Genomic DNA, 23188 nt, shown 5'->3' with positions numbered 1-23188 from the left:
TAATTGTATTTACATACTGAATGTGAGCTGTCAAAGCTAACGAGCTAATTAAGTCATTTAACCTATAAAGACATAAGGTTTAAACTTGACCTAATGAGCCTGTGCAAATAATTTAGAGTAGAATAAAATAAAGCATTGATGCATATCTTTTATTATTTAGCCATGGCTTTTTGACATTTTTGCTGAAAATTGAGTCTCCCTATAATGGTCTTTCAGTTAGTTTGTGGGTTTTTGTTAACTCATGTGTTTTGTGGTTAGTGGGGTTTTGTGTTTTGTTGCTAGTAGGTTTTTATTTTCTGGTTAGTGATTTTTGTGTGTGCTATATTAGTGGGTTTTGGTGGCTTTTGTGTTCTGTTGAAGTGTGCATTTAATACCTAGTTAAAAAGTTTGTCCATAAATGTTAGTGGGTTTTTGTGTTCTGATGTAAGTGGGTTTTTGTGTTCTGTTGTTATTGGGGTTTTGTATTCTTTTGTTAGTTGGTTTTTGTGTTCTGATGTAAGTGGGTTTTTGTGTTCTGATGTTAGTGGGTTTTTGTGTTCTGATGTTAGTGGTTTTTTGTGTTCTGATGTAAGTGGGTTTTTGTGTTCTGATGTTAGTGGTTTTTTGTGTTCTAATGCTAGTGGTTTTTTGTGTTCTAATGCTAGTGGTTTTCTGTGTTATGTTGAAGTGTGATTAATACCATGTTGAAGGTCGTCCATAAATGATGTCATGCAATATTAGCTGTTAACCTTTGTCCAGGGGTGAGCGATGGGGGGGCGCAGGGGGGGGGACATATGTCCCCGGGCACCTACCTTAGGGTGGGCACCAAAATGGGTTGGAAAAAGTAATCGAAAGCTTGAGGGGGGTTGCAAATCGAAAGTTTGAGGGAGGGGGGTGCAAATCGAAAGTTTGTCCCCAGGCGCCGGGAAGGGTCGCTACGTCTCTGCCTTTGTCATCACCCTCATCTGAAACAACCAGCCACACCCCTCTCTAAATGACCTCGCAAACTTTCACCCACACCTCTAAAATAAACATATTATGATTTTAATCAGTTTGGTTCTCATAATTCAAAATAAAAGTGTGAAACACTTGATCCTCTAATAAGTGTGGGTCGTACATGAACTTACTTTAAGTACCAATAACTTGCTGATTTGAAAATTTATTGTAGTTGGTTTTGATTTATTTACATACGCATAAGTGAAAATATTTTACATGGTTCCTTAACAGCCATTGATAATAAATAAAGCTATGTGAAAACAGTTTTAATTTATTTAAATGGCTAATTATATATTCGTTAATAATACACAAATTTTCGGAAATATTTAAAATGGATTATATATTCATTTTTAATAAATAATTTAATTTGTAACAGTATTTTACATAGATTACATATCCATTTATAATAAATATATTTAATTTGTGAAACATTTTACATGGGTTATTTTATATCCATTTTAGATTTATTTTTTTGAGTTGTGTGCCTTACATTGAAAATAGCAGGCATTGTGCTGATGTATTGAATATTTCATGAGCTTCACAACAATAAACATTTTAAGGACATACATGTTGCGTTCTTTATTTTGTCACTTTATTTTACAAGAAAAATTTAAACCAAACACAAACATGTAAGCTAAATATCCTGTTATGTCTGTTATATTAAATTATATTGTTTAGTTAATTACACCCTTGTGTTTCTAGTGAATATTTTACTTGATTTAAATCTATATTAAATCAAACGCTAACTTAAAAAAGTAATTTGTTTAAATTAAAAAGTGTAAAAAAAAACACTGTCAATAATAAAACACAAAATATTGAATACTTTGAAATAATCCTTTAACAAATTCTGTAAAACTTTCATGTTTAAATATTTTATTTTTATTATACTAATAAAATTATTATACTAATTAAAAGTGCATTAAATATTGTAAAAAAAAATTTACTGTTCAGTTAAAAATTGTCATGTTCTGTAGCAATGTCTCAAAAAACAAGATAGTGATATAAAACACAGGGACATATATGGAGCAAAACAGGAATGGATGGGTTAGAATTACTGGAGGGGAATGTTTTGGAATTACAGATCATGCACTTTGATAGACCCACTTTGCGCTGTCACATCTTAACCAGTCAAAAGACCATGGTTTATCATGATATTAGGAGTTCTCCGCTACAGTTTGTCTTCATGCATAACAAATCATGCCGCTCACACAAACAGAAACACACCACAGCAACGTTTGCAGTTGGTTTGAATTTTATTGGTTTCATGATGATTATCAGCTGTCTTTGCCTCGAGGTAAAAAATGTGTATGTTACAATTGACAAGGTATGATGTTTCACGAAGCCATACATTTCCTGTATGTTTTGGTTTTCTGTCAGCCTCAAACCACTTCACCATTGGCTGCTGATTGGGTTCCTTGCTTGTTTCTGTTGCCAGGTTTTTCTGTGTGTATGCAGTGCCATCTACAGGGGGTATAAAAAGTTGTTATCAGAATAATAGAAGAGAAACTGCACTCGATTTATACTGTAAATTGAAACTTACAGAAACAATAGAAGAAGGCATTACAAGCTTTGATGTGACCATTTAATATAATTTTAGGAAAATTAAACTCAAATAATTAGATATGGGACACCATTTTCGAAGGGTAATATTTGGCTGTTAGTCCAAAGGTCTAGAGTTTGGATCTCAGTTCGGACTTGTGATTTAGAATGTCCTTGAGTCCACACAGCTCTAATGGGTACCCCAACTTATGATAGGGAAAGTAAAGCCATCTCAGCATAATGCTAACCACACCATACTTTCATATGTTGAGGTAAAGAAATATATGAACTCCACTTCATCTACATTTTGGATCGCTAGGTCTAAAGAGGAAACAACCTTTCCTTTAAATAATTCTATGTAAAATATGCTATAAAATATGTACAGCATAAGACACTTAAAAACTAAATAGTTAACAATGAATCATAGCAAAGCAAGTGAAATAGCAACAGGCAAGGCAAAAAAGAACAATTTCTTTATAAATCTGTAATGGTAATCAAGGAAACTGATATTTATGACAAAAATATAAAATTGATAACACATATTTCCTCAATTTTTTTTTATGATGACTAGAAATTTAAAAAAAAATTGACTGAACTAGTCAATGGATTATGAAAACTTCTGAGATAGCAGGGTGCCACAGTTGTATAAAAATTCAGGATCACATTTAATGAATTGTTTTGTTAATGTCATTTTTTGGGTACTGTTTGAGTAGACAGTCACACTAAAAGGGAGGAACTTTCTTACATGCAAAAACCAGTTACAGTTTGAGTGTTAACATCAACAAACAAATAGATGACCATCTAAGCATTGTGTTTTCACACAAATTTATGATTAAAATATTTAGTTCCAGTACTATCATGAACAATCAAAAAGACAGTCATTTATTTTTTAAAAAATCAAGCTGGGAACAATCTAGTGTCCATCTATTTCATCTTTACATTAAAAGTTAGATGAGATTACCTCTGCTATGTCAAGGATTAGATGAGATTACCTCTGCTATGTCAAGAATTAGATGAGATTACCTCTGCTATGTCAAGAATTAGATGAGATTACCTCTGTTATGTCAAGAATTAGATGAGATTACCTCTGCTATGTCAAAAATTAGATGAGATTACCTCTGCTATGTCAAGAATTAGATGAGATTACCTCTGTTATGTCAAGAATTAGATGAGATTACCTCTGCTATGTAAAGAATTAGCTGAGATTGTCTCTGCTATGTCAAGTATAAGATGAGATTACCTCTACTATGTCAAAAATTAGATGAGATTACCTCAGCTATCAACAATGAGATGAGATTACCTCAGCTATGTCAACAATGAGATGAGGTTACCTCTGCTATGTCAAGAATTAGATGAGATTACCTCTGCTTTGTAAAGAATTAGATGAGATTACCTCTGCTATGTCAAGAATTAGATGAGATTACCTCTGCTATGTCAAGTATAAGATGAGATTACCTCTGCTATGTCCACTTTTCTCTCCCAGCTTTTGACTTTCTTCTGTAGCTCGTACATCTGTGCCTTCTCTCTCACGTACTCCATAACACCAGGGACTTTAAAGTTGCTAAGCTGTTTGCGCAGTTTTTTATTGATCTGTTCAGCTTTTGTTCTCTCCTAGGATCATCAGAGATAAAACAAACTCATGAAATCAAATTCCTTTTTTTACCAATAAATTCAGTACATTGTAGAGAAAAAAATATAAAGTTAAACACAAGAATAGTAATTTAAAAAAAATAGATCTCTAAATAGAGTGGCTAATTAGCTGAGAAGAGCAGATTGTATAGAATAAGTTAAAAGAGCAATTGCAAAGTAATATCAAGTAATGTAGACTCACGACTTCCACGATAGCAGTTTCTGCTTGAATCCTGGAGTCCATCTCTTGACGGAAACTGATTTCACTTTTTAAGCGTGCTGATTCTTTAGTCAAGGTCAGCAGCTTTTTCTAGACAGTTCAAAAATGTTGACTCTTTTTAAGATGTGTTAGCTTTTTGTTGTTAAAAATTACTTTTTTTTTTATAAAAAATAAGATATGTTTGGTTTGTAAAGCAAAATTTGAATTGACTTTACAAAACTAAAACTATGAAATAAATGCATTTTTTGCAATATTTAAAAATAATGCATTTAATATAGTTAACAAAATTTTTAATTTTTTGTAATTTAAAACAATTTGGATAATTGCAGATAAATAAATATTTGCAAAATAACTTAAAATGTAAATAACCTAAGCCTACTGTGTGGTCAATGAATGGCCATATGTAGCTATATCGCATTAATTATGAAGACACATTCTGCATTCATTCAGTGAGAAAAATGGGGGAATTTTTTAGACCAGTGTCCGATAAATGAATCTTCTTAAAAAAGAGGTCTTATAGGTATTTAACTGAAATACACACATAGCTAGCTAACCCTATCCCTAACCCCCAACACTAATAAATTATTTCTAACCATAAAACTAGTCGAGATTACAATACCACTAACAACCTAACACACCTATATTTTATTGGATATTGGTATCTTCAATCATCCTAAATCTGTTTTACTGAGAGTAGGCCTGTTGTCATAATTTCAATAAAGATTAAAGTTTATTAACCACTATCCTACTCAAAAGTATTAAGTAGGCTATATAGATTATTGAAATGTATAAAATTTTCCTAGCAATCAAAATAAGAAGAAAAAAGAACCTTATATGAGTTTAGAACTTGGAGTGTGTTGCCGGCCATCAATTTTAATCTCAGTAAATCTTGATTTCTTTCATCAATTTTCTCCAAATACTGTTGGTTTTCTATCTTCAACTGGTTGAAATCCACTTCATTCAAAACTTCACCCATCTCTTCTTTCTAAACATAACAAAAAAATATTTAAAAATTATACAATTATTCATTTGTGAGAAACATAATGGTAAATATATTTGATGAACATGGTAATAAGTAACATTTCTCCTGATAAAGTAATGATACATTAAATAAAATTATTAAAATTCAAAATTTTGTTTTTATTGAAACTTACTTCATTTGTGTACCTTTTTATTTTATTAAAAAAAAAGACTTTTAATTCTCTAATTAAATTTTGCTTAAGTTATGAAAACAGGAAACAAAAATCTTTGCTTTGTCCATAGTATGTAGGATATAAAATTTAATATTAGTCATTACACCAAGCACAATATACTTATATAACGTATGTTTATATTTCTGCATTGTATAGTCAGCTTTACACTCCTTTGCTCACTTATACCTTCATATAATACATATAGACCTATATATGGTAACAGACAAGTCCTTTGTTCATATATAGACCTAAATGTGGTTATGAACCCATCCTTTGCGTACTTATGCCTGCAGATAATATATATATAGACCAACATGAGGTTATGGACCTACATCTACTTACTTGCCTGAGCTGCATCATAAGCTTCTTCTTTTGTACTTTCAGTTGAGAATTTTTCAGCCTCAGCTTTTCAATCAAAGCATCCTGTTTGAAATAATGAAATAGAAAATAAACTAATTTTAAATTAATAAAAAACATAAACATAGAATAAAAGTTTATCTAAAGAACTGAATACACTGTGTTTTGATGAAACATGTAAACCTGAGAGAACATAAGCAACGTTAAATATAGCTTAACAGTTACTTCATAAATATGGTAAATTAGAATAATTTTGTTTTTTGATAAATGAGAGTGCCTATTCGTAGTGAACTGTCAATAGCTTTCAAACTCTATTTGTAGTATGGTATTTCCAACCAATTACATAATTTTTAAATATATTGTCCTGCACATGCATGCGTATTAATATTTTGATCAGCTTGCATATTCTTCTTCCTTCTTTTGCATTCTTAATTTAATTTATGGTGGAGGATTTAAACAAGTCCAACTTCGTGTATGAACTGGGCTGTGGTCTCCAGATCCGCAGGTGCCCCATATAGTTTTTCCTTGAGTGGGGGGGTATAGGAACCAGTGTTTGTATCGCGCCTGGCTATATAAGGAAACAGTCCTGAAGAACGTGGTCTGTATTCTCCGGGGCCATGCCACATGGGCAAGTTTCGCTATATCCAGCTTAGCTTGCATATGACATTCAACTTTTTGATGTTGTGATGACTGTTGTGGTGAAGTGGTTATGCTTCAGGCAAGGCAGGTAGTTTTTAAAGTGTGGGTTTTATTCTTTTTGTCTCTGAGTTTTATTTTTTTTTCTATCTTACTTGGTAAATAATGGCTGTTTGTTAAACTACTTTTAGGGTTAAGCATAGGGTTAGTCATTAGGATTAGGCATTACGGTTAATCGAAAGAAGTTAGGCATTAGAGTTTAGAGTTAGTGATAAAGTTAGATCTAAAGACATTACACCTGCAAAATAGTACTTATTGCATAAATAATGGGATTACAGAATCACAGAAAAAATGCTTTGCTCTGATTGGTTAGTTAAAAATAGCCTTAGGAGGGGTATTCGTAATTCACCATGAATAGCCACATCCTTTTTTGTTTAGTGCTAACCATAAGCAAAAATGTAAACAAAATGTAACATACATAGCATTTTAATGCTAGAATAATTAGCAAAACAAGAACAGACTTTTAAAACCTTACCCTTGTTCTAAGCTTGTCTTCAAAGTATCTCATGCACTTCTCTGCTATAACTTTATTGGTTCTGTGGTTCACTGATCCCTTGACAATATCTCTCTCAAATTCATAGGACTCTTTCCTCATTTCAGATAGGCGCATGTCTGCTTCCTCCATAACAGCCTGGAATGGTCAAATATATATATTTTAAATAGAAAGTTCTAAAGTACTCTTATTTAAAAACTAGTGTACCCATCATGTGTGAGGCTGCTATCTCAGAAGAAAAGAAATTCAAAGACACTCGTTGTGATAACATTCAATTGCTACCATTGATGTATTTTTTGATGAGTGACATAATTTTACATCCACACCTTTCACCAGGGGCGGAACTACAGTGCCGCCAGACCCCGCAATGCGGGGGGGCCCACGCCATTTAGGGGCCCAGAGCCGACCATAATACATTTTTTTATAGTTTAAAATAGTTAAAAAAAAAGTAAATTTTCTTTCATTTTTGACTTGATGGTTGTTTTGTAAAAAATTACCGTAGCTGCGGTTGGATTATCTTTATTCTATAGACACCACCTCACGCTCTTGTATCTTCTTTTTCCCTTCGTTTTTAAACAACTTTGAAAGCTGAGTCTTTATTCTACAATTAAACTTATCAAAGATAAGCAAATGTTCAAACCATGACTTATTTCCCTTTTTTTAAAAATAGTCAAATAGGGGTGATCATAAGCTCCTTTTAATAGATTTGTACTAAACAAATTAAAAAGCAATTACTTCTCTAAATTATTATTTTTTGTAAGTAATTACTAAAGAATGATATTATATAAAAAGGAAATGTATTGAAATGTATTAAATCAATAATATTTAAAACATTAATAATATAATTACAAAAAAAAACTTAAAAATAAACATAACATAAGACACCATTACTTATACAAAGCTTTCATGTTTTATATTATTTTGACCAAAAATTTCGACGAGGGCTTCTATTAAAAATTAATTAACACTGGTTTTTCACAAAACACGCTAATGCACTTACACACATGACATGATGTTGAAAAATCTTTTAATTGATGTTTTTTTCAAATTTCGAACAGGACAGCAACGAGTATCCTATGTTCGTATTATGTTATTGTATATGAATATATATATATATATATATATATATATATATATATATATATATATATATATATATATATATATATATATATATATATATATATATAGGGGGGGCCTAAAAAATTTTTTTGCGGGGTGGCCCTTTTTTTCTAGTTCCGCCACTGCCTTTCACTATTGTTGTAATAAAAGATGTATATTGCACTAGAAAAAAAAAACAAATCCCAGACCTTCAGTGCACATTAAATCACTTTCAGTATGGGTGAAGTAAAACACTCCTTGGCAACCGCCATGGTTGTTTGGAGGCATTCTGGGCAGCTACAGGTTATACTACAGCAGGGCATTAACCCTGGTTCAGTTTGATCATGGAATGTAGTAGCCAGATGTGTCTGGTGTATGATGCTTGTTAAAATGAATAAAGACACCATAGTGCAACCCGGGTCAACTGACTGCCGATGTTGTAGACTGATAAAGGTGTAGTAATGCATATAAGACAGACACAGAGACAGACATACTTAAATTTATATGTATAGAAATTGATAGAAATTTCCTAAAGCACTGTTTTTTTTAAATAGCAACCTTTCCCACAGCCCTATTATCTGAAAATAGAAACTTGCCTTTAGAGTGTCCATGACCTTCTCAGATTCTTCTTTCATTTTATCAATGTCGTCCCGCAATTCTTCAAGCTCACGCTGTGCAATATCACATTTCTGTTCAGCGTTCAATTTTAAAGATTTATCTCCCTGACTCAGTCGAATCTTGGTTCGCATCCTATGTGCAAGGCTTTTATCCACATGCAGTGATCCCGCTCCGGGGTGTTGTAGTGGCTGTATGCTCCCAGAGTCTCTCGGTTCAATGCGATGGAGGTATTTCTCAAACATTTGTGTTTCTGTGGACAGTACCTCATTCGATCGTCTGCAGGATGATTCGGTGTCAGAAAAGAAATAAAATTAATATAGAAAAACAAATGATTAATTATTCAAGGGCAATAGTAGGTTTTGTGTAGTGAAGTTACAAAAAAAAATACCTAACTTAGATGTATGACTAATGGAAAAATACCATGAGACCCACCACACCTCAACACTTCTTCCTTTAATGAGTTCACCAATTAGTACACAAAATAATTAATTAAAATGTTTAGCTGGCTTATAAAGTGTCTTAATTATCTAAAACCTTGACTAATTGTATGTGTTTGATAAAAGCCAGGATTTTAAACATGATGGAGAACTGGCTTGGTCGGGTGGGTTAGTCTCATGGTTGCTGAACTGGAAAGTCTAGAGTTTTTTAACTCTGCGCAGATCAGGCTCAAAAGCTGGCAACAGCCACTCATTATGGAGAGGAAACTCCAAAATCAAAGAACTGCCTTGTAGTTTGTTCTTGACTGGACAAAGACTATGGAACCAAACCAAAAAAGAAAAGCAGGCTGAATCCAGAGTCAATGGCCTAAGTTGACACTTAATACTTGATTGTGCTGGAGGGAATCTCTTCCAAAAATTAAGAATGAAGAAGAAGAAGAAACAAGCTGAAAACTATGCTGGAACTGCTGCATTTTTCTTGTCCCTAAGTGAAAAAGGTAAAGAAAACACATGTAGGAAAAAAGCAGCAGGCTGTACCAGCTCATCTGACACATAACATGTAGGTATGCACAATTTAATAATGTTGGACAATATGCCAGGACCAATGAGAATCTTTAGACTAAAACAAGGCACAATAGGATGAGGCAACACATTCCAGAAAATAAAAATTGGTGCCAGTGACACATACCCTTTTGGTATGACTTCAGAAAAGGCCAAACCTGTTCTACAAGACAGATACCAACAGAAAATCTAGACCCTAGTCCTTGAACACCCCCTCCTCCCCCAAGAGAAAATTACATGGGAAGCTTGCTGATTTGGAGACCACTGGCATTTTGTCTATAATATTGACCATGCTGTTTAGTCCCCTCTAATGTTTTTTATGAATGAAGAACCAGACAAAATTATTTGTACCTCATAAAATTCAAATATATAGTAAACTATTTGGATGTAACATTTGATTTTTAGACACAAAGAGTTCACTGTTTCTGTGACCTCAGCACATGATAGGGATAAGGTGGTTGGATCTATGCTCAGCCACCTACACTTTCTTTAATATGAGTGATGTACTTATTGGAATTGGAATGTTTCAGGGAACAAAACTGTACACCTTCAGATTAGCAGTTGTGCACGCTATCACCCTGCCATGCCATTCTATTCAGCATACATCAACAGCAATTATGTGTGTGACTAAAACTATCAACTAAAGGTTGAAGCAAATGTCTTGAATAAAATATTGGATACTGCAATCAAATAATTTAGAAATTTATAATCTGTATAAAAGATTACTATTTTCACCAACTGAAGGCCTAATATTATGCACACATAAATTCAAAACTTTATTTAATCTAACAGACTGTCATTAAAAAAAAACTATGCTTTGCTAAAAATTTAAAATAATCCATCAAATCTTTAACAAATATTGTCAATAACATAACATATAAGGTGCATTTAATGTTTTGTGAATTCATTTTATAATTAGAACTATAGCTTAACTTACTAACAAAATTTAATTCCATATTTCAATAGATTGCATTTTTATCTAGAAAGGTAAAGAATAGTTGACTAGAGCTAGATATAGATCTATATTATTTAGAAAATCTAGTAATATTTAGAATCTAGGGCTTACACTGTTACAGTATTAGATTCAGACTTTGATATTAAAATAAAAACAAAACAAAAACTATTGATGTTTGAAAGAACACTTCTGCTGTTTTAACATAGATTCAAGATCTATTATCTATCTTAGCAGTTATAATTGTTAGATTCAAATAGTTAATATATTCTTTTCTAGATTAATCTAGTCTAGATCTAGATCTACCAGCAGATGACAGACGTTGTTGTCGTTGCAGGTAGAAGTAGGTCTAAAATAAGGTATACATTAAAATGTTATTAAGGAACAATAAGAAGATAATACTCTAAGTTTATTAAAATATATTACATGGCATCATCAATAAGTTTTTTAAGTTCGTCATCACTAATATCCTGAAAAGGATCTTCTTCAGACATAACGCTGATTGTTTCTGTGTTCTCCATCTTGTCTCTTTGATCTGTTGCGAGGTAACGTCACAATTCAAAACCTTAACGTATTTATATTGAATTAATATGAGTACGTACTATAAACAAACTGAAAATTTATTGTTATAATTTATAAAATAATACTAATTTTATTGAATAATTTAATTTAATTTAAATTATTCATTTTTATTTGTGCAAAAAGAAGCTTTGCGATTGAATAAAACTGTCGCTGTACTTATATTTTTTATATGATCGAACTGGTATCGAAGTATTAAGTATCGATTACAATATATAAGAGTACTTAAATGGTAACTTACTAATTGTACTAAAACATTAGAACTGATATATATATATTATTTAAAATATACATAAAATAGTATTAATTACAAATAATCTATTAAATGAAAAACAATTAAATTAGGAATTCGACTATTACATTTTGTTATATTTTTCTGTTAGGATCTAGATCAATTTCAATTCTAACGCGATACGATACTTAAACGCCCACAATTTGCAGCTGCTAGCAGACGAAGTATTTCTTAGCAGACGGATGATGGTCACTCAAGCATTTGCTGTGTATTTTTGGAGTGTTACCTCACAATATTGTCTGAAATGGTGAAACTAGATATATTTTTTCACATTTTCTTAGTTTCATTTTAATTTAGACTAGATCTAGATAGATCTAGATCTATCTAGATTTAGTAATTTCTCTAGATCTAGTCTAGCTAAATCTAAATAAATACTAGTCGATCTCCTTACCAAAACCGGAAGTCAGAACCTGACCCTGAAACGTCATGCTCTTTTAGTTTTCGCATTTTTAGTGTTTTTGGGGGGTCCTATATACAAAAAATGAAAAAACTGCTAATCTAGCAATATCTCATCACTATTTTAATGCGAAATGCTAAGGAAATGGATACTATGGCTAAAATGCCAGAAACATTTGCGAGATATGTAGTAATAATTAATACAAGCATTTCTTATGGAGCACTCTCATTAGGAACTGAACTGCAACGAAAAACGACCGACCTCCGGGCATCAGCGCTCGACAGCTCCTAGATAAATATATATTTGAGATATTTACCATGATTAATTACAATGATGCTGCTTCCCTTCAACCAAAATCCAATTCCCCATAGAAATACCATGCCGCTGCTATTTTTAGCAACGTTACGCCATTGTTACGCTAGTTGTCAGATAGAAACAACTAATTTTTGTTTTTTGCGGAATGCACTGTTAAGTCTAGTATTTTAATTATAATTCAGTTTTAGCATGTGCAGAAATTGTGGGCATTATTATTGTATTAAAGTATTAGTAATTTTATAAGTATATTGATTTTTTTTCTTCACTGCAAGCCAAGTAGGCCGACTGCACTGTTAGTTTCATTGAACATAATTCGTGACCGGTCATTAACCTTGTTAATATTAATACTTCGTGGCCTACCCGACTGTATAATTTATATGAAATTATATGTAGTTTTTAATTAGGCCTTAGTATTGTATTTTAAACAATGCTCATTCCGAGCCTTTTTGTGCTAGATCTAATTAGGCCTACTGGCAATTTTTTTTATTTTTAGACTTGGTCAACCTCGTTAATGCTGTTGTGTTAGTTAAAAATATAGGAATTGTGTGTAAAATTTACGCAGTTACTCAGTTACTACGTAGAATGACATCAATAAATGAAGTAGTAATTATTTCCTTTTAGTTTTAGAAATCTTTTGATACAAAATGTCTAATATTTTATTTTCCAATGCATCGTGGTGTGTGGCAGAGTAAACAGAACGGTGCGGTAGGTGACCTAGAATCTCCGAGTTCGAATCCGACGTAAATCAGTTGTGCTTTATTTTATTGTTTCACATGGGAAATGCCACGAGCGGTTTTATTTTCTTTCTTTTTCAAAAAAAAATTTTTTGAACGAAATAATATTTTAAAAAATAATTATTCAAAATTTTCCAAACATCGTCGCTCGCATCGCTCGCGAGATCGACTGCTTACATTTTCTTGTCTGCGGGAGAAAAATGTTGACACGGTCGAGGGTTCACCGTGAGTTCAGCAGGCCTACCATACATACGTCACAGCATTAACTATTGCTGTTAGAGATCGTCGGTGGGCAATCCCACCCCTCCCCTCATAAACCAAGCAAATTGTAAATCAACTTAGGGTCATTTTAAGTTCACGCAAGCTTACAGGACTGTAGATTTACTACGCATAGCTGGTAAAAAAAAAAAAAAAAAAAAAGAAAACTTCGCCTAACCTAATGCTACTACAGAAGAGAATACTAATTATAGAGTATTTAATTTGAAAGTTAAAAAAAAGTTCATTTATCATCTTACCTAATAATACTGTATTGTCGTTACAGTTAGAAGGACTAGATCTAGATTTCTGTCAGATCTATTTTTAGTTTTGGATATTAATTTTATTGTCATCTTCATGGGTATTGATTGTTCAATTCATCATGGAATGCCTAATGTCTTAAATTGTACATTGTACATAGAATTTATAATAAATATGTCTGATATTTCCTTAATAAACATAATGAATATAAAGTTTTATTTCTAACAAAATGTTTTGGTTTTTTTTGGTAACTAAAATACCCAATGTTGTCGTAATTGCTATGACATCATGCTACGAATGGAAAACACAAACCAACGTAACTTTTTGATATCTTTTGATGGCGAAAAAGAGTTTCGCATTTTAAGATGTTAATAGGTCATTTTGTTTTTGTTTGTTTTCTCGGCCCCTAATTAAGCTAGACCATTAAATTTGGTCTCAAATTAACCAGTAAGTGATATGGTTTGTAATGATATATGATAAGTGACAGAAAATTTTAATTAAAAAATTGTAATAAGACAACCTAATAAATACTAAAAAAAATTATAGATCAAGATCTAGATTCTAGAATCTAGTCTAGATAGATCTAGATCTAGATCTAGATCTAATCTAGATTCTAGCTAGATTCTAGATTAATCTCTTAATCTAGATCTAGTCATTCTTGTGATAGTATTAATTAATAAATCTATTAATAACTATTAGATCCTTTAACCTTTAGGCCTAGCTATCTATAATCTATCTAGCATTTGTGATAGTAGATCTAAGTCTATATTATTTAGCCTACGTGAACTTAAAAAAAAATTCAATTTGCTTGAGGGGGAGGGGGCTGGGAGGAAGAGAGAAGTGAAGACAGGCGATCTCGTGTGAACGTCTATGACGTATGCTTTAGGCCTGCTGAACTCACAGTGACCTCGACGACCGTGGGCCGTGGTGGGATTTTCCACTCATGCGATAGTAAACATAAGGCAAGCAATCACGACAGTGACGATGATGTTTGGAAATTTTATTTAAAAGAAAAAAATCATAGTCTACGTCATATTTTCAATATGAAAAAATATTTTAAAAAAAAGAACTAGTTCCTGGCCGAGCTAACCCCGGGTTCGAACTCTGAACTCCTGGTCTATGATGAACTTCAGACTACAGCTGGCACACTGTTGAGAGTTGACTCAAGCACAGCGGATGTGACATAATAGTTAAAAGAAAGCATTTTCAATTTCAAGATGGCAAATCAAACCTGCGAGACGCGTAGTCACTTCGTAGATCTAAATAGTATTGGAGAATAGATTCTAGGTATAGAATCTAGATCTAGATTTCCTTGATCTAGCTAGAATCTAGACTAGAAAGATGTCTATTTATTCTAGATCAGGGGTCTCCAAACTACGGCCCGCGGGCTGTATGCGGCCCGCAAAGTCCTCTCATCCGGCCCGCGGAGATCTTTTTGTCCAAGGAAAAATTGTTTGTTGGTGATGATGAGGAACTTTGCGCAGAAAAATCAAAGACATGCATGGAAGAAACTGGTCCCCGAACTGAAATTTAATAGTTAATGCGGCCCTCGGACTGAAAAGTTTGGAGACCCCTGATCTAGATCTATCTATATTCCCTTATTGTGGCATAGATCTAGATCTAGTGACTACTTGGAGAAAGATTTATCGGTAGAAGAACAAAACTCAATAGATCTAGCTCTGCGCTAGGGTTAGGGATAGGGTTAATGTTTTGCGTTTTGTTTGTAAACACACGCATGCTCAGTACCATAAAAAACATCGCTGCAAATGAAGGTGGAAGTTTCTCTCCATTGCGCATGCTTATCTTTTTCCTGCTAGAATTTGTCTAAAAAAATAATTAGTTCAATGTTTTTTTTTTAAACACTGAAATTTTATTGCTATACATGTCCAGAATAATAACCAATGCAATAGGCCTACTGGGGATTACCTTGAGTAGAGCCTAGAACCCTGCCTTGATCTAGAATAATCTATGTTTTAAATTAAATCTAGCACTAAATCTATAATTAAGTATTAACCTATTATCCCAAAGAGTGTAATAGAGTAGAGCTAGAAATCTAGATCTATCATCATTTGACTCAAAATTTTAGTCACTAATATTATGAAAACATTTGTGTTTACAATTCTAATTTTAACCAAGAAATAATAATGAAGTGTCTATTCTTAGCCGACTGGGAATTGCCGTATTAAGGCTATTTACAGTCGTGACTGTTTTTTATACATTTTGTATTAAAAAGGCCCTTATGCATGAAGCTATGTGATTGATCGGATATATGTGTGGCTGTTATGCCGTATGTTGTGGGTTTTAACCCATCAAATGTCTTCAAACCTTTGGCATTCACGGGTTTCATATAATCCAATTCTTATTTAAATCTTTTGATTAATGTTTTTTTACTTTAGAAAAATTTAGAAAAAGATATATTTTATATCAACATAAGTTATTGACAAATTTAAATCATTTCTTTTTTTGACTAGGTTGTTGTTCCTACTCCTGATTTGTCATCATTAAGTCTGGTAAATAAGTTTTCTGATGCTGAGAACATGTCTCACTGGATGCACTGTAATGGATGCTATTGCCAACCAGAACCAGGGGTTGAATTAAGATTCTTTTTAACAAACTGCAGTCACATTTATTGTGAAAAATGTGTCTCTGCATGTAAGTAGCTTCTATATAAAGAATTATGCGCATTACATTATGCCTACATGGTTTTCCTACATTCATATCCTGATAATATGTAACAAACATTAGTGACCTTCATAGACCAACTAAAAATACTTAAATGATTTTCATAATGACACCAAAGTAGCTGTAGCAACTCAAAGGTTAGATTTTAAATTGAAATATAAGAAATAAAAAGATTTGGGGCATCCATAATGTCATAAAATTTAACCAACGTCTACCTCCTTACCCTATTATCACAAATTTTGACCCCACTCCATGAAATGGCCATGATTGTATTAATGATGAACAATATGTTAATTGGTAGGAAAAATGTATTTTCACATTTTCTTACCACCCCCTCCCACACAGCACATGATCTCAAAAGGTTTCGCCCTCCTCTTCCGCTAACCATGTAATGTTATCAACTTCTTAGATGTTAATTAGAAATATAAGTTTTTAACTTTGTTTATTTTTTAAGAATAATTATTTTTTGTTAGAAAATCATTTATTTAATAGATTTTAGTATTCTAAATCATGAAGCTATTGTTATAGTAAATTTTAAACTGAAGTAATGTTAAACATTAATGCACCTTAACAATATTTTTTGGTGTAGGCACAAAAGAAAAATGTAAAGTTTGTAGATCACAATGCAACACTTTACTACTTGGTGGAAAGGTAATTTTTTAATTACATGTTAGATGAAAAATTATCACTTAAAAAACAGATAATTTGTTGTATAAATAAATTTCTTTACATCATTTATAACATTCAAATGTATATAAACATTTTATCAGATTTTACTACTGCCATAATTTAAGTTGGGAAAAGTTATTACTTTCTATATACTTGTATTTACAGATACAGAAAGAAGTTGAAAACTTGTTTGCTGATCCAATTGATCTGCACCAGAAATTCACAAAGCAATTTTATCAAGTATGATTTTAAAAATTATTCTCAATTTCAAATTTTTATTAATACGTTTAAAGTTGTGTCAAGTTGTAGAATTTTTTAGCATTTATGACTATTAAGATGGTTACTGCATCATTCTATTTGTGTTCCATACTGGTTTTCTGTTACGTCTGGCCTCGTCTCAATTATTGCTGCAAAATGTTAACTAGGGAATAAGTCCCAGACAACAACTTTCTAAGCATCATTTATTTGGGTCTAGTGCAACAACTGATTATTGCAGTTGTGATTTCCAGAATTTGCTCAGCAGGTTTTCTCACCGTTTGTCTTTTCACTATTTAGGAATATTAGATGAATTGTAAGCTTTCTGTGTATGGCCAAACTATATGAGTTTTCTTTATATAATGTAATAATTAGCTTTTCATTGTCAATAGACTAAATAGAAAGTGTAACTTAGAACAATTCATTGTAAATTTTTAAATTTATACTAAATATATTTTCAGACTCTTGAATTCCAAAAGAGTCACCAGAGAAGGCTTGTAAGACAGCTTAGAGAAAAGGTAATTATAAAATTGTTCATATGCTATTCACTTTTAGATAGTATATATATATTTCTAAGTGTAGAAAAATTATGCCTAAAGTAGAGTAGACACATTCACTATCACTAATTCACTACTACCGAACAAATGTTGGTGTGCTGTTTGTTGTTATTGGCTATGGTATGTAAGAATAACTTGTAGATTACAAGTCTATCCCTTATTAATTATTACTGCACCTTCCCTTCTAACAGTTAAAAATTCTGGGATCTCAAATAAATGAAGTGAAAAATGTTATAGCTCAAGCACAAACTATAGAGAGGTATGTACACTTTATAACCCTGTTATTTTAGAAGCTCAGGTATCTGGTAGACTCTAATTATCTCTTTATGAAATTAACAGCTTATTGATCTTATTTACTTATTTTTGTTATGCTCAGTCACAGCACATAGTTATGCTTTAATTTTCTGTATATTTTTGTTATGTCTTGAAAACCTTTTCCCTGTGTAATTAATATACTTTTTTAAACAGAGAATCCATGAAGTTAAAATCTGAAAATGAGTATCTCAAACTTCTCTTATCTAAACGGGTAATTGTTTTATTATGTATATTGCGTTTTAAAAAAATTTATCTATAGGATACACTTTGGAAGTAAACATTTAATCAGCAACTCAATATTTTTATAATAGTCTTTTTAAAAAATAATTTTGTTATGAATACATTATTATAAATGTTTTATTTTTTTTTTCAGGATTCTCACCCAAGGTAAAGATTTGTCAGTTATTTTTATTTTAAAAAGAAACATTTAAAAGAAACTTACTTTTGATTTGATTGATGCCTTAATTCTATTACATTACACTGTACATGCATTTACAAATTTTTTGTTTAAATGCATACAGTGTCTTTAATTTTCAGAAGTAAAAGTGGTGCTTCTCCTGTAGCATTTTCAGGTTTGTTTACTGTTTATAGTTTGTTATTTAAATTAAAATCTTAAATTTAACAATATCTTATAGGCAAGCTTATTTATAAAACATCATTTTCAACCTCTCCTTTGAATACTTTGATGTTTATTTTACTTACACAACTTTATATTGTAAGATATCCCATAGGCAAGAGTATTCTTAACACATTATTTTAAGTCTCTCCCTTACTGTTATAATATTTTGTTTACAAATTTTTATATTTTAAAATATCTCATTGGTAAATCTATTCTGATAAAATTATTTTCAGCCTCGCCCAATAGATCACCATTTGGAAGCACACAGTAAGTTAATCTATCATCATCTCATTATCTTTTCCTTTATGTGCCCAAGACACATGTGTCCACCACAGAACTGAGAAAGCTCCCTCCACTTTTGTTGGTCACAGGCAGTTTTCCTGGCAGTTCCCCATGACAGCCTTGCCTCTGCTAGCTGCTTCCCTGCAATCCTACAATGTCTTCTGGATTCATTCTGAGGATGTGCCACATCTATTGCCATCTTCTTTTTTAATTTATTTGGAAACTGTTTCCATTTCTATCTCTCCTAGTAATTTATCATTTCGGATGGTGTAAGGCCAGTGTATGCTTTTTATCCTTCACAAGCACTTAGTTTGGAAAGAGTCCAGAGATCTGCTGGTGGCAGTTGTTACTTTCCAGCACTCACTGTCATACAGTAGGGCTCTAAGGATATTACTTTTGAAAAGTCTGCATTTGGTCTTAGAGGAGATTTTCTTCTATCCCCATGTTTTTGCCTGGTTGCAAATGTTTGTCTGGTTTTAGAGATACGTGTTTTAGCAGTCACCTTCATAATTGACAATGCTGCCTAAATATGTGAAATCTTTTACTTCCTCTACTTGTGTGTTGTTTATTTTAATAGGTTCTTGACTAGATGTATTTTTCTTATTAATAACTTTGTTTTTGTTAATGTTTAGTTTGAGCTCATATCCATTTTGCAAAATAAATAAGTTTATTTAGTTTTTCTTGCATATCTTTTTGACTGCTGGCTGGCAGAGTTATGTCATCTGCAAAATCCTGGTTTTCTAGGCTGGTTATTAGTGTTCACCTGAGCCACTTACTTTGTCTATAGTTTGTGTCATCAGCCAATCATTACTAAGTAAAAAAACAGTGGGGACAGAACACACCCTTGTTTGACTCCAGTCTGAACCATAAATGGGTCTGTGATATGGCTACCACATATAACTTTGCATTGGAACCCTTCATATACGATTTTGACTGCATTTATGATTTGTTCTGGAAAACAATGCCATTGTAAAATTTTCCAGAGGTTGTTTCTGTCTAGGCTATCAAAAGCCTGTTCAATATCAATGAATAGTGGACAGAGGGGGCTTTTCCATTTATTGTTTTGTTCTAATACTTTTAATCTATAGTTAAAGATAAAATAGATGCTTTATCTTTGTAGTTTTAATATATATATATAGACATAAAATTCTTAAACTTTTGTGTTTTCAGCAGTTTTGGTTCGAGTAATTCAAGAAATGTAAGTGGGTTCTTTCAAATCAGTTATGGATAATATCTAATTATTTAAATTTGTTTAAAAATATTTCAAATACTTGAATTTGATTTTTTACTTAAAACTTATATTTTTATCAGTTAATTGAGCTTTTGAGATATTGTGTATTCACTATTTTTACTTAAAATTATTTATCAATATTAACAATTTTTTCCCAGTATGGAATATCATCAAATATACTCAATCAACCAGGCAGACTTCTAATGAGGACACCACCCTCTGGTGGTCATGCTGGTGAGTCAATCTGTGCCAATTTCATTGTATCATTTTATATTTTTGACTAATTTTTAACACTTACTATTAATATTTACTTAACACAGGTAGTACTTAGCTATTCTTTGTAGTATCTTTAACTTTATCTGAAACTTAATCCAAACTAAAGCCTGACATTAATGATTACAGTGATCTGAACTACTGAAAAACCCACATACAGTTCTGTATTGCCACATCACAACATCATTGCCATTCGTAACAGCTCTTAAAAAATATTTTTTCTTTCTTTCCAATAAAGGTACTGTTGGAGGAATGCACTTTACACCTACTGGATTAGATAGGAAGGGATCTTCTATAACACCCCTGTAAGTAGCTTTTTTTTCTAATTGTACAAATTAACATAATGTATACATAATTTGTCGTAAACATGTACATAACATATGTTTTTAATTATCTTTTGTTTCATTTAATAAGGCTACTTTTTGTTCTTTCTTAGATCTATTCCAAGACCAATTGTTTTCCCAAAAGATGCTTGAACAAGACCAATGTTACGTTTTTTATACAACTGTCACCCTCTGATGTGTTATATTATAAATATGTTCTAACAGTTTAATTATCTCTTATGTTTGTTGTTATCTTTGCAATGTACTTTATTGATAAATGCTGCATATTAAGTTATGCACAAATGATAAAAGCTATTTCTGTGATCTTAAATCTTTTTCTCATTGTGAAGTTATTTAATGTTAAACAACATAAAGTTCTTCACTGAGATAAAAGTGAAGTTTAGGCATTTGGTTAATTTAAAATGTTCAACTTTTTCAATTGTCATAAACATGAATTGTAACATATTTTTTGTGTATTAAATGTTTTGTTATTTCTGAATTAAATTATAAAGTAATCTTAAGTATTTGTTTTTTTATGCTGTTATCATGTAGGACCATAATTTTTTACTCTTTGCAATAACATTTATATTTAGTATAATTTCATTCATATAAAATATAACTTTACCTAGTAAAAGACGTTTTGGTAACTGTAATAGAAAAAGTGAATAAAGTCGTGTTTATCGAACTCCAAATTGGATTGTGTAGCCAGTACTTTGCTCATTTGATCTCTGTCCAAAAAACTTAGGTCACTTACACAATATGGTAGGTAGCCTACATCCTACAGATTAATACTAAAGCTACGATTATGCGTTCAGTCAATATGAGTATTAGTATTATGAGCTTTCAGTACTTTCACTTTGATTTCCAAGTCTGGCTAGTTAATATAGGTAGTGGCACTGTTTGAAAACGGTATTTCAATTGACATTCTTTTTTCCAAGTCTTTCAGAATTAAAGCAATGCAGAATAGACAATATTATTAATAACATGAATTACGGTTCTCGACTTAGAGAAATGAATAAAAGTTAAAGGGAGGCCAAAGGGAATAACTATTGTTTAACAAAATTTAATGGTTGTTTCCCTTACATCGCAAAATATTTAAACTAAATTATCTTACATTAATTCTCAATGGATTTAAAAGAAAATAAAAATAGTGATTTGACAGAGTGAGATATATTATTAAATTAACGTAAAAAACTAATTTTAAAATTTGATTTTGGTAATCTCACGAATAGTCCATTTATATTTATAACTAGCCATAATTGGCTAATTATCTGTTAATTTTTATAAATGTGGTCTAGTTGTTTTCACATCTAAATTTCATGTCTAATGCATTCTTTGATTAATCATTTCTTTTCTACTGCTGTTCAGATAAAATGTAGACCACTCATGGCGTTATAGACTGATGTGCTATTTATTTTAAATCTTATGAGGGCGAGGAGGGGGAATCAGATACCGCTGTAAGAATATTTGAAAAAGTTTGTTCACGTTATTTATAGCCAGAACTTATTTCATAATGCTTTATTAACAAACGACGCTATTTTAAAACAAACTTGCACATCACTTGTCACCACAGCTAAACTCCACCGCTCCTCTGTATATTTTTGTCGAGGTTCTCAACCAAGAGAGGGGCATAACAAAATAGTAATTTTTTTTTTTTACTTTCCTAGTTGGCTGTTGGTTCAAATCTTTTTTTTTTTTTTAAATACGTTATCAATTTTAATTTATAATTTACTTGCATTGCTAGAATGTCTTACAGACTTTTAAAACTGTTTTTTTTAAAAGGTCATACAAGAGTTATCATATCTTACCCTCAGTCTTACCCGCAAAAACATCTGTTGTTTTTGTTAGCGTGGATTTGCCTGTTTTGTTAAATGTGCGATCATTGTGTGTTTGTTTTAGTCCCGAGGTCCCCTGTCTTCGTCTACCTGGGGCCCCTGTCTTCGTCTAATGCTTGTTTTACCACTAGTCAAAACTGAGCAGGCTCTACATTTACCAAGACGCTACTGTCAGTAGTGTCAGACTGATTCGCGAGTCACGGAAGTGTTAAAAAACTGTATCCTGTAAGTTAGGAGATGTTTACTTTTCAGCTTTACCTTATTCAAACACCTAAGCAGTAGATTTCTAGAAGTTTTGTGAAAAAGAAAAAAACTGATTTCTGACATATTTATATTGTTAAAAGTATAAACCCAGCTACTGCTGACTTAGTCCGTTCTGTTTATAACGAGGAAACCGGAGCTTCTGTTGTTGAGTAGGTCAGGCTGACATGTCTTTGTCCGTAATTGCTTTGATCTAACGTGTATACTTTTAAGCGCCCGCTGTAACCCGACCCATTTATGTCACGAAGTCACACTAAAAATAAACTTTTGACGTTCCCTGGA

The 23188-nt window shown here is 31.9% G+C and overlaps 2 protein-coding genes across 3 annotated transcripts; one reads left to right on the top strand and one right to left on the bottom strand.

The window, feature by feature from the left end:
* Positions 1–2209: 2209 nt before the first annotated feature.
* Positions 2210–11336, bottom strand: LOC131943300 (coiled-coil domain-containing protein 113). Its single transcript, XM_059303330.1, has 8 exons — positions 11198–11336; positions 8800–9097; positions 7085–7240; positions 5899–5979; positions 5193–5348; positions 4346–4453; positions 3970–4125; positions 2210–2436 (listed from the first exon to the last, which is right to left on the bottom strand). The coding sequence occupies exons 1-8, from the start codon at positions 11290–11292 to the stop codon at positions 2365–2367; spliced, it is 1122 nt and encodes a 373-aa protein (XP_059159313.1). The 5' UTR covers positions 11293–11336; the 3' UTR covers positions 2210–2364.
* Positions 11337–11781: 445 nt separating this feature from the next.
* On the top strand, positions 11782–21326 carry LOC131943301 (putative E3 SUMO-protein ligase RNF212). 2 transcript variants are annotated; one of them, XM_059303333.1, is made up of 14 exons: positions 11782–11889; positions 16076–16256; positions 16876–16937; positions 17121–17195; positions 17672–17728; positions 17959–18026; positions 18236–18293; positions 18456–18469; positions 18620–18654; positions 18935–18968; positions 20157–20181; positions 20373–20448; positions 20726–20792; positions 20924–21326. In XM_059303333.1, exons 1-14 carry the CDS (start codon positions 11887–11889, stop codon positions 20961–20963), a joined length of 795 nt encoding a protein of 264 aa, XP_059159316.1. In that variant the 5' UTR covers positions 11782–11886; the 3' UTR covers positions 20964–21326. The 2 variants fall into 2 exon arrangements, with proteins under 2 accessions (XP_059159316.1, XP_059159315.1); XM_059303332.1 differs by having other exon boundaries at positions 20154–20181.
* Positions 21327–23188: the final 1862 nt, after the last annotated feature.

Source organism: Physella acuta, unplaced genomic scaffold (assembly GCF_028476545.2).
Source record: "Physella acuta isolate Inbredline_101_S28 unplaced genomic scaffold, ASM2847654v3 ptg000451l, whole genome shotgun sequence".
NCBI classification, from domain to species: Eukaryota; Metazoa; Mollusca; class Gastropoda; family Physidae; genus Physella; species Physella acuta.
This window is presented reverse-complemented; position numbering and strand designations above follow the sequence as displayed.